This window comes from Atta cephalotes (genome assembly GCF_000143395.1).
Source record: "Atta cephalotes unplaced genomic scaffold scaffold00038, whole genome shotgun sequence".
Taxonomy (NCBI): Eukaryota; Metazoa; Arthropoda; class Insecta; order Hymenoptera; family Formicidae; genus Atta; species Atta cephalotes.
The window spans coordinates 977263-988911 of NW_012130102.1; the positions used below are offsets into that span (position 1 = coordinate 977263).

General features: G+C 35.1%; 1 protein-coding gene across 1 annotated transcript in view; it reads right to left on the reverse strand.

The window, feature by feature from the left end:
* Nucleotides 1–1716: 1716 nt before the first annotated feature.
* The window catches only part of LOC105621896 (adenylate cyclase type 8), a 14712-nt gene continuing 4779 nt past the window's right edge, over nucleotides 1717–11649 (reverse strand). The window contains exons 6-19 of the mRNA XM_012203333.1: nucleotides 11029–11227; nucleotides 9808–9966; nucleotides 8506–8735; nucleotides 8117–8253; nucleotides 7573–7894; nucleotides 7233–7439; nucleotides 6909–7006; nucleotides 5924–6448; nucleotides 5445–5801; nucleotides 4695–4932; nucleotides 4497–4623; nucleotides 3716–3822; nucleotides 2700–2963; nucleotides 1717–2325 (exon numbers count right to left, since the gene is read on the reverse strand). Coding sequence (XP_012058723.1) covers nucleotides 2107–2325; nucleotides 2700–2963; nucleotides 3716–3822; nucleotides 4497–4623; nucleotides 4695–4932; nucleotides 5445–5801; nucleotides 5924–6448; nucleotides 6909–7006; nucleotides 7233–7439; nucleotides 7573–7894; nucleotides 8117–8253; nucleotides 8506–8735; nucleotides 9808–9966; nucleotides 11029–11227 — 3189 coding nt within the window. The 3' untranslated portion in view covers nucleotides 1717–2106. The remainder of the gene's footprint in view (nucleotides 2326–2699; nucleotides 2964–3715; nucleotides 3823–4496; nucleotides 4624–4694; nucleotides 4933–5444; nucleotides 5802–5923; nucleotides 6449–6908; nucleotides 7007–7232; nucleotides 7440–7572; nucleotides 7895–8116; nucleotides 8254–8505; nucleotides 8736–9807; nucleotides 9967–11028; nucleotides 11228–11649) is intronic.

Sequence of the window (11649 nt, forward strand, 5' to 3'; positions counted from 1 at the left end):
TACTATATATATATATATATATATATATATATATATATATATATATATATATATATATAGATAGCAAGCCGTTGTAGCTAGCAATCGTATATATATGTATATAGCTTTTGAAAGACACGGCTGAACACTATATCGCTGTAAGCTATGTATTTCTTAACGACAACAACAACGTGAAAACGTTCACTGCCAAATTGTGATAAACGTGAGAGATCCCACCTAGCCAGGAGCGTTTTCTTGACTTCTGATCGCATTGACCAATCGTTTTCGCGCCCCATCCACTCTCCTGTTTTCCACAATCTTCCCCATTACAAGAGTTCACTCCCTCGTGTAATCATAATAATAATATAATAATAATAAATAGTTACCGCGCATCCAATCCGATCATAGTCATCTATTTTTCCTTAAATAAAGCTAGACTAATCTAGACGAGGAGGAACGAAGAAGTTAGTCTCGACCAATGCAGCTAGAAACGAAGGAAACCGCTCTCCCCTATTTTAAACGCCACGATTATGGCCGTATTTTAAAGCGACAGAAAGATATTGTAGAGCGAAGCGATATTTTTAAACGGGGCACGTTTTACCTGTCGAAAGAAGGAAACGAAAGAGATAAAAGAGGGGAAAGGAAGCATCATCCGGACCGCCTTTTTAGCGCTCTTCTAATTGTATGTTCATTATGTGTACAGTGCCTTTGTATCTTAAATGAGACAAGTCTCCCCTTCGTCCCTCGGAGAAGGCACTCGACTCGTGACTCGAGCAAAATTTTCCGAGCATCCTCGACAAGGAAATAATATTTATTGGCTCAAAAGAAGAGTTATTAAATTATTATTGTTTGTTAACATGTTACGAATTTTCTACAATGTAAATTAGAAGGGATATAATTTAAAATAGAAATTGATTATTGAGAAAATTTAAGAGATCAATTCTCTTATTATTAAATATAAATTTATTGCGAAAAAAGAAAATCTTGAATTAATCAAGTAGACAAGACTTTGTCTTTTTAATATAACAAATGTCCAATTATCTGTCTAAATTTTTCTATAAATGACATTTAATTGATATTTTTTTATCTTTGAAATTCTTCAGAGAATGCGAAATTTTGCTAATGATAATCAATTAACGGTTCAGCGAAGCAGATGCGTTATCTGAGGGAAAGGGAGGCGCGCGGTCCTTCCTATGTGTCGTGACGTTCTTCTGACCTAGGTTCATAATTGTAATGAATTGTCTAATGATTAATATGTAAAATTAGATTAATTATTCGAGTATGTTGTAAAAGTCGTGTACAGAACCGGCCGATCGAATCGGTGCGGGAAGGTGCGGTGGCCCGTCGGAATCGCGCGGCGGCGGCCATCCTGTAGCTAGCCTTATTATGATTATCATTATTGCCATTATTATCATTATTATTACGATTATAAATATTGTGTTTACCGTAATAATGTGTAATATACGAGGTTACACAGAGCCAGAGACGTTGTGCATTTCCACCTGTCACCGACTATAATTAATAATTATATTAGTGTAATAATAATGCCTTTTACAGTGAGCATATTATGATGCTGTTCTGTGATAAAATTAACAATCGTCAGCTTCTTCGTTATATTCACAGTGGTGTTATTAATTCTTCTTATCATTTCCGAAGTAGCCGAGTGTTAGAATCATTTTGCTGTAAAAAGCGAAAAGTTGTAATTAAAGTTCCATTTAAAAAAGGGCGTAACTCATGTTTGTATAAGATCGATTATTTATTATAAGTGCTATATACATTCAATATTTTGTGGCAAGATGACACGGAAATGAAATTGGACAGAACTTTCCAAGACCTGAATCTGCTCAAATACTTGTCGCGCTTATCCGTCAGATTGGTGTAAAGGTTTATCGCTTTTTCTATCAATATTGATATGTTATTTTACTATTAGTATATATTGTATGTTTTATTTTTTAAAAGAGAATTGAAATATAATTCTTTCTAGATGAAATACATGTGCTTCATAGACTACCTTAATGATCAGAAATGTAAATGCGCAACTTTGTTCCCAATTATTGAGACTTTCCGCACCAATCTGGCAGCGTCGGCAAAGTAATACACGGAGACTTATTCTTGAAGATTCTCGATCTACGTTCTTCGCATTGCCTGCTTTCTGATTTGCTTGCGACGCGCCTGGACCACACCATAGACCACTGCAGCGAGGCTGCGGCAGGTGCTCCTGTGTCTGGGAGTACCCTCTTGTTGTAGAGTGGCTTTGCCCAATACAAAGTACGTCTCCATCGTGCCCTTCCCCTTCACCTCGATTAGCCCGCGTTTCTGTGTCTGATAACCCCTCGATTCTAGAAACTATTCACATATGATGAAAATAAATTAGCGCGATAAGATAAATTTTCTCATTATTTTAGAGAATAAAATATGAAGTTGAAAAAGAAATGCATAAATATAGATTGCAATTTAGTAAACAATTTTAGTAAAAACCGTCGTCTCCTGTATTTAGCTTCCAAATGACGTGCAAAAAATTAAGAAAAAAAACTGATTAGAAATAATTGGGAAACTATTCGAATAGAATATACTATTGTATACTATTCATTTCAATAGATTTTTCATTAATCTAATAGTATTTTTCCACAAAGGAACAATTTGTATATATATATATATATATAAAAACATAAGATAGCTTTTTTAAAAATCATTATTGTGGCTATTATTATTATTATTACCCTGGCAATGTCGTGCGGAACTTGTATCTTGCCCATCACACCTGTGGAATCCATCCTGGAAGCTTCATTTACGGTGTTGCCCCATATATCGAAGACTGGCTTTCGTGCTCCAATCACACCACCTACGAGAGGCCCGCAGCTGATGCCTACTCGCAGATCGAAGTTGTTGAACGAGTGAACGTTCACATCTTCAAGACGATGGCGCATGGCCACCGCGTAGTCCACCAGTCTACACAAGTGCTCCATGTCGTCGCCGTTGTTATCCTGCCATTCGAATTTTATTTTTATATATTATTTTATGCGCATTAAATCTTATGAGTCAACAGAAAACAATATTTGCACTTGATAGAGTACACTGTAAAATATATCAAAAGTTTTATTTCGAAATAAAATTATATTTACTTGAATTCGACAGCTGTCGTATAATTTGATTTTGTTCTGATTAGATATTTAGAATTCAGTTTCAAATGTATGGTTATTTAATTAATTGCCGGAATACGAGAGGAATTTTTAGTATACTTTATGAAGTTATTCTATTGCAAATATGTTACTTAAAAAATATATTTTTATATAGTTTGTAAAAATTTTCTGACATCACGATTCAAGATGATTGTAATCAATAGGCAGGAAACCTTAATACATACAGAGTGTCGCCAAATATTTTATGAACAGGTAGAGCGGACTAAATTGAGTCGAAAAGTCTTCTACCATTTTGCAATGTTAACAAAATGTTAATTACTTAAAATTGCCGAAATTGGTCTTCAATAATTTTTTATTCAAATACTATCAATTTTACAGAAAAACTGTAAGAGACAAAAATGTTTATTATTTTCTTCTCATAGAACTTTAAGAATTTTTTCAGAATTTTTTATACCGTATTTTCTCATGTTAAAAATAAGAAAATGCAGTACTAAAAAGGATTTTTAGCAAAAAGAAATTCGGCGATAATATCCTCGTATATCTCGTTAAAGTGCACATTATATATTGCGTTGTATTATATTTTATATTATTATTACGATTTGGCTTGGATTCAGACCCGACGCGGCCATATAGGTGGCTCCGACCGTCTTTATCTTCTCGATGCAGTGAAAAGGAGTCTCGTCCAGTAATTCATCGAAATCAGCTTGCAAGTAAATTACATGTCAAAACATCAATATATTATGAAAATATGAATGCGAAGAGTACAAGGGATAAATAAAATAATATGAATCTTAGAAATATACTACCTTGTTTTACTAATAAGAAAACGCGTGTACCATTTGCCTTTCATATAGAAATCAGTCTTTTTAGAATAGAGTTAGGTGTACTTAAATAGTGTATCAATTGTTACAACGCAATGTTATATCATTCTTCTAAAAGAATATCTAGTTGCTTCAAAGATATTGAAGGAGATAATTTCTGTTCTTCAAAATTACAAATGATATTTAAATTGCATTGACCAAGAAAGATTGAATTGAAGTTTTGGAAAACAAAAGGCAATTTTAGAAAATAAAGTGAGAAAAAAATTCCCTACTCCAATATCATTTATATAGCATTTATACATCACTTATTAAGCAATTGAAAGATGTTCCAAATTATTTGGTTCCAAATGATTAATATAAACTATTCAAACATTGAATGATTATTCCAACAAAACTAAACTGTATATAAAAACAAATTAGAGATCTCTCTTATTAATGAAACAAGTAATAAAATGAATAATAGTGTATTTGCTAAGTATTTATATTATTTTGTCTATTCCCTGTACATCTTATTGTTAATATCATAAACAGCTATCTTTAACAACAATCGCTGTACCGATGATCTCATTAAGGAGACGAATGCACTCCATTCCCTTGTTCACGTCTTCTGAATAAAATTCTGTGAAGTTTGGCACACTGGCAAACATCACGCCGACCTTGTCCCGTGATTGCGAGTAGAGTTCCTGCATTGACGAGGAGATATTAGTAATAACACAGCGTATTTGCCTGTTAAATAAATAAGATTGGGCCTTACTTCCGGCGCGCGATCTGTCGTGAGGAAGTGATGTGCCACGTGGTCTGGCAGAATGTTCTTCAGAAGCTGCATATTGTTATGTCGCGACTCAATCATGTCGTTCAACTCTCGTTCGGCCTGTTGCTTCCATAGGAAGTCCAGGCGCGACGTCACCTCCACTAATCTGCCATGGTACGTCACCATCACGAGGAAGACTGTCAGGAAGGTCAACATTTGAGCTGGTAAGGATATCGCCGATCTGGAAGACAGATTAAGAGCAGACGAGGGATGAATGTTGCACATTCCGATTCAATATTAATTAAAAATTAATTTTATCTTCTGCTTCATCACATATTTGCAGGCCTTTACGACATAAAAATTTGCTATTAATAGAGCTATTACGTTTTCTTGCAAAAAGTCAAATGTTTCATTACATATTTAAGGCTGAGGAGAATTTGAAACGTGAAAGTTGTATATTTGTCTCCAATATTTCCCTAGTAAAAAAATAGTTCTTATAAGTCTATAATATTTTTTAAGGCTCCTGACAACTTATCAAATTAATGATGTCAGAAGTCTTAGAATATTTCGCAAATAGACAAAATCTAAAAAGAGAGAAGAAAGTCTATAGATTTTTTAACACTTCTAAAAAGTTATAAAATTACACAGAAATTACAAAGAAAAATTGTAAAATCAACATAAAAATTCTGAAAAATTATATATAAAAAAATGTTTTGGAAATTTATTATACATATATTGATCTGAGTGACTTACACGTTTCTTTCTCTCTCCGTGAACATGTCCTTGCATACAACAAGGATCAGCACCGCGTACACTACAACGATTGCTGCGGCTAGCGCAGTTTTCACCAAATAATACAGCTTCAAGGCTGAAGCGAGCGCGATCAGGCACAAGATCCATGTGAACACCATATACTCCGGCCGAATGCAGTCGGTCTCCTCAAGCTCATCAGAACTCATCAGAGCCAATCGTTTTGAGCGAGCTTTCTGATTCTCCTCTCCAACTACGGAGAGGATCTTTCTTTGGGAACCTACTTCGATGTCGCGTTTGCGTGCGACTCGTCTGTAATGCCGGCTTCCGATTTCTGGCTTTCCGTAATGTTGCTCGTATCTGCGATATATATTATTTGTCAGAAAGTCATCAGTAATTTCACTTATCATAATTTATAAAATAATAATACCTCAACCGACGTTTGCAAGTAAATATGATCACTATTATCACCCAATACGCACCTGTAGAATCTAAAAAATTCCCTCCTGCTTTTTCCGGGCTCCCTGTCATTCACCACCCGAGTCAGCTTCAGCTCAATATTACTGGAACCCGTTTCCAAAGTGTTGTTCTCCGTCGAGGGAATGGTTTTTCCTCCCTCGGTGGACTCATCACTCAGAGCAGCTTCTAGAAACGTAAGGACAAAGTGGTCCAGGCCTGACCTTTCGGTGGTCGCTGTTAACTTCTCCTGCACCGGAAGTGGTGCTGCCACGATTGTCGTCGGTATCTGCTGTTGCTCGAGCACCATCACTTCCTGGTAAGGACGTACCGTGATGGGACAAGTCAGCACGCCGATGATGGACGTTAACGTCATTAAGGTGATGACGCCGCAGATGAAAATGGTGCGGTGCTTTTTGTTGTGCACCAGCATAGATGATGTGTGCTGCAGGTAGGTCGGCATGCCCTTGAATTCTTCTGCCATCACTAGGATTGAAGACGCCACCAAGATCACCGTGGTCACCAGCAACGAGATCAAGAGAATCATGCAACTACGGTATTAATGAAATTGAATAAAGTTAATTAATATATCATCGTATGCGACATTATTAGATATATATTATAATATATTATATTAATTAGATATAAGCTATGATGAACTGTCAAATTATTGTAGTAATATATGAAAATAAATAATTTAATTTCTTCCCAAAAGAAGAAGATAATTTTCGGTGTAGTTTATAAGTCTATTCTATCGACTGCATGTTGTTAATTAAAAAATATTTCAAATATACTTTGCAAAAATTTTTTTTAGTAAATTCTTATAATTTTAATATTTAAAGAGATATAAATATAACATAAGAATCTTAAGTTGAATATTTTATTAGAAGTTAGATAATAAAGAAGGAATTATTTATTTCCAAGAAATCATATTTTATTCCGTAGCAAAATTTGTATTTCTAAAGCGAGGAAGTTGGCAATTAATTAATTAATTTTTAATTTGCTACTCACTCAGACAAGATTATGGCCTGACAAACGGCAATGAAGAGCCATATGACGAAGCAGCATATCATATTGGATTTGAACATGTCCTCTCGCAATTGGTCGAACTGAAGAACAAAGTACGATATAATTAATTAATATACAAATATTCCACGATTCATCTTTTAAAATTCAAATTTCTGTACCCTGATGGAAAAGTATTTACAATTTTTTAATATAATTTTTCAAAATTTTTGGATGTATATGTATTAATTTTTTTATTAAATCAGACAAGCCTATAGAATTAACAATAAGATAATAAACAATAATGCATCAATGGAAAATCAATGTCACCTTGGATTCCAGACTCTCGTCGTTATAGCGCAAAGTCCACGTGTTTATGTTTGCTGATCTCATACGTTTGTTACTGGCAGTTTCGATAGCACCCTTTTTCTCAACGGCTGTCGTCGAGGCTGCTTTGTTGCTCGGTTTGGCTGGTTGGCCATTCTCTTCTTCTAAGTACTCGGACTCCAAATTGCTCACCGATGTAGCTGTGTTTAGCTTACAATTATAAGACAAATAAAATAAATAACATTTGTCACTAATTTACATTTGTTGCATTACTATTAATTCAATTAATAATACATCTAATTTATTATTAATTTTAAATAATTAATATAATTTTAACGCTTACATTCTCGAACGGAATTTCAGGCGTCCAATCAACTCCGATATCGTCATCCAAGGAACCTGGCGCAGGAGCGTTACTGTTCACAGTTGCATGTGGATTCACTTTGAAGCTCTTCTTGTTCTTGTTCGCGGCCAGCTCTTCCTCCGTCCAGACTTTCGGCTTCGACGATTGCCTTCGTCTGGATTTAAGGGGCTCCAACTGTTTGATGAGATATGTCTCAACGTTTCTGTCCTTTAAATAATTGTCCCGCTCGCAGCCATAGCCGGGTTCCACTTCATAAACGTCGTTCAGGCACTTGAGCGTGTCGGCGGAAATATGTACCCTCCTATAACAAGAAAATCCCTCGTTTCGCTTGTATATTTTATAGAGATGAAGCAAATTTAAGAGATTAAATGCCCTAAAAAATTGTAAGTGTATGCATCTTTTTAAAGATAACTAATAGGTAATTGTAAAAATCTGAATGTAGATTAACAGTTGATAAACGTTATTAATCATTTACTTATTATAATACGTGATATACTCTGTATTACAAATTTCTTTTTTATACCCCGGTATTCCTCCACTTTCGAGATGGTTTGCAAGTGTCACGTCATATGACCACACATCGAACTGCCATTTTCGCAAACCCAACACTCCGCACAGTACCGATCCACTGTGGATTCCTATCCTCATGTTTAAATCCACCTGCGCCAGAGGAAGATGAAGGAAGTTTCGAATTAAATACGTTTAAAGTACAAACTTTATTTTTATTAGATTAATACTTCATTTTTACTTTAGATATTTTTAAGATACTTGATTGAGAAAGTTACAAAAATTAAGACTTGTGATGAAACAGCGTAAACACAACAAATTCGTTCAACAAAAAATACATCAATTTCAAAGATGCAAAGAGGTTTTTTTATCTGAAAAAAGTTTATACATAAGAAATATCAGTACCTTCGTGGTGAACCTAACATCTCGTATGGCTTTTATCATATGCAGGCCCATCTCGACGCAGCAGTGAGCGTGATCGCTTCTGGCGATCGGCAGGCCAGAAATGCAGTAATAACAGTCGCCAAGGAGCTTTATACGCAGACAGTGATTCTCTGCCGAGAGTTTGTCGAAACGGGCGAAGAGGTCGTTCAAGACCTTCACCAGCTCTTGAGCGCTGCACTGACTCGCCAGAGCTTCAAACAAATTATTGTGAATCGTCACCAGACACGTATATCATACAGTTTTATACAAGTTACGTAATTTATGTTTTACATATAGTTAATTTAAATATTATATTTTATTTAACATGTAAATATTTGTAAATATATTACATATGAGATAGACAGAATAACGTAAATATCTGAGAAATATACTCATCTACTTGGTTTATAAATAAGAAGTCACCCTACTGAAAAAAATCACGTCACACAGTTGCATGATAAAATCATGTAATTAAAATATGTAAATCACGTAATGAATTGTTCCGTAATGAATCAGTAGGCGTAATTTTTTTAAAAAATGTAATTTGAAAAATCACATGATGATATGTTCTTTTTTCTTCTATTTCTATCATTCAATTCTTTAAAATTCGACAACTATAAAATCACATAATGGATGAAATTTTTAATATCATGTGATTTTTCAAATTATATGATTTCAAAAAAATCACGTACTGATTTGGAATAATCCGTGACTTTACATGTTTTAATTACATGATTTCATCATGTAACGTTGTGATGGTTTTTTTCAGTAGGGTGGCCTATCATTTGTCTTTAATAAAGATTCTATTCTTGGAACAGTGTCATATACGTGCTTGAATAATGTAGCAACATTATATGATTCTTTTAGTAAAATTTCTTCTAATTGTTTAAAAGATATTACAAGAGGAAATTTATTTCTCACTCTTCAAAATTACAAATAATTTAAATCAGACGATTGACCAAGAAAAATGTTGGAGTTTTGGAAAAACAGAAGACAATTTTGAGAAAGAAAATAAAGTGAGAAGAAAATTCTTCCTTCAATATCATATATGTAAACAATTAAAAGAATAGTACAACGTTCCATTAATAATATTAAATGACTATTCCAATAAGAATAGAATGTATATTAAAATCAAATGATGACCAACCTCTTGTTAATAAAACAAGTAGAAAGCTAAATAGTTTTTCAGGTGTGTATGCATTTATTTTATCTCCTGTATACATTAAATTAAGTAATAAGAAATTCTTTCTTCTACATCGAGGCTCTTAATCGAGCGTAGCGTACCCGTGAATCCTTTGATGTCAGCGAACAGAATACTGACGTTCTCGTAACGGTGGATGTATATCCGGTGAAACTGATTCGGCGTGAACGATATCGTCCCACCTCGTGCCGTTTCGCGGGCGATGTCGCGGATCATTTCCTTGGCGACAAAGTCGGGCAACACTTAAACGGGATTAATTATTGATTATCTTTTAACACGTGTATCAATGCGATGATAAAATAAAAAAATGTAAGTGCTCGAGATTCTGCGAAATCTTTGTTCGAGTCAGAATAGAGATTTCTCTTTAATGAGATAATCATTTGTCATAAACATTCCTCTTTAAGTAGCCTTCTAATTAATTCTCTTGAATGTTAAAAAGAAACACATCCATACGAAGTTGAATCTGAAAAACAAGACTCTTCAGTCATCTATTTCCGCTGAAGTTCAACTACTGAAGTTCAACTACTGGGAACCTTCGCAATCTTGCTGGCTTACGATTTTGAGTAACTAAGCTGACATTATTCCGGTATCAATTTACTGAAAACAAACAATCCTATGGCGTTACGAGAGCGACGATAGTGGGTCAGAGGTGGTATTTATGATATAATCCAGCGTAATGTACCCCGACGACGGGATATATTTTAATAGCGGCCGCTACGAAGAACGGCGGATCGATATATCGGGTGGGATCGGCGACGTAACACGCAAAAGGCTATTGGAAAAACGTGCGTCCAACCGGCGCAATCGGCCGAGAGAGTGTCTAGTGACCCTTTTTGACACTCGGCCGAGCAAGTTACACGGACGAGCGGTGGCGAGTTACCCATCGCGTGTTACGATAAATATGCACATAAATACCCAGCCTAGTTACAACCCCGTGGCGACGCTTCGTGTCGTCTTTTCTTCTCGAAAGCTGCGAGAAATGCTCTCAAAGATTCCCTCTAAGTCTTTCACCAAAGGGATGGTCGAGGATCTACTCTAGTCTATCGGAGATACTCTAATCTTGTTTTTCCAAGCTCAGGGCACGAGGCAAACGTCGGTATAAAAATCAACTCTCGCGTCTTGAGCTTCGCAATTATTCTATTTCAAGCTACTTCAAGCAAAGAAGAAATCACACTTACTTCGTCAGGAACATAACTTAAGCATTTTTATTTCACGTCCAAGATGTTTCAGAATGTTAAAATTATTAAATGGATAATTTTAAGTAGAAAAGAGAAAAAGTGGGATAGCCCGAAATTGCTTTTTACCTGAGAGCAATAGCTTTTCTTGTCTATTGTTCTCGTTCTGCGTGCGTTGTCGCGTTTCTGTGGAACGATGAGTCTCCAAGAAAGCCTGCCGTTGTCCCCGGTCCGTCAAGTACTTGGTGTACATGCCGGCCAGATTCACGGCTAGGTACAGCAGTACGTTTGTCGTTAGCATACGGATGATACACGCGGCATCTTGCAGCTGCAAGAAAAATCATTAAAATAACACTGAGGAACAAATTTTGATTAATTTTTTGTTTCTCAGCAAGTCTCTTGTAGGGCTTTTTAGGGCACTGAAAAAGAATAGCTTTTTAAAAAAAATTCTCTTTAATTATTAAAAATTCCGCTTTGAATATCTTCAAAACTGCTTTCGCATGGCATTAACGAAACTCGGAAAAAATTTTGCTGCCAGTATATTAGAGCTAAATAAAATTAAAGTTTTATTTACAGCTAAACAAACTAAATATTTACAGTTTTGGATCAAGAAGGATTCAAACTATAAATCAGAAATTAAATTCAAATAAGATTACAATCAGAATTTAATAAAATTTCATGCATAATAAAAGTTCATTCATCTCTCTCTCTCTCTCTCTCTCTCTCTCTCTGTAGCTCGACCGAACGGAC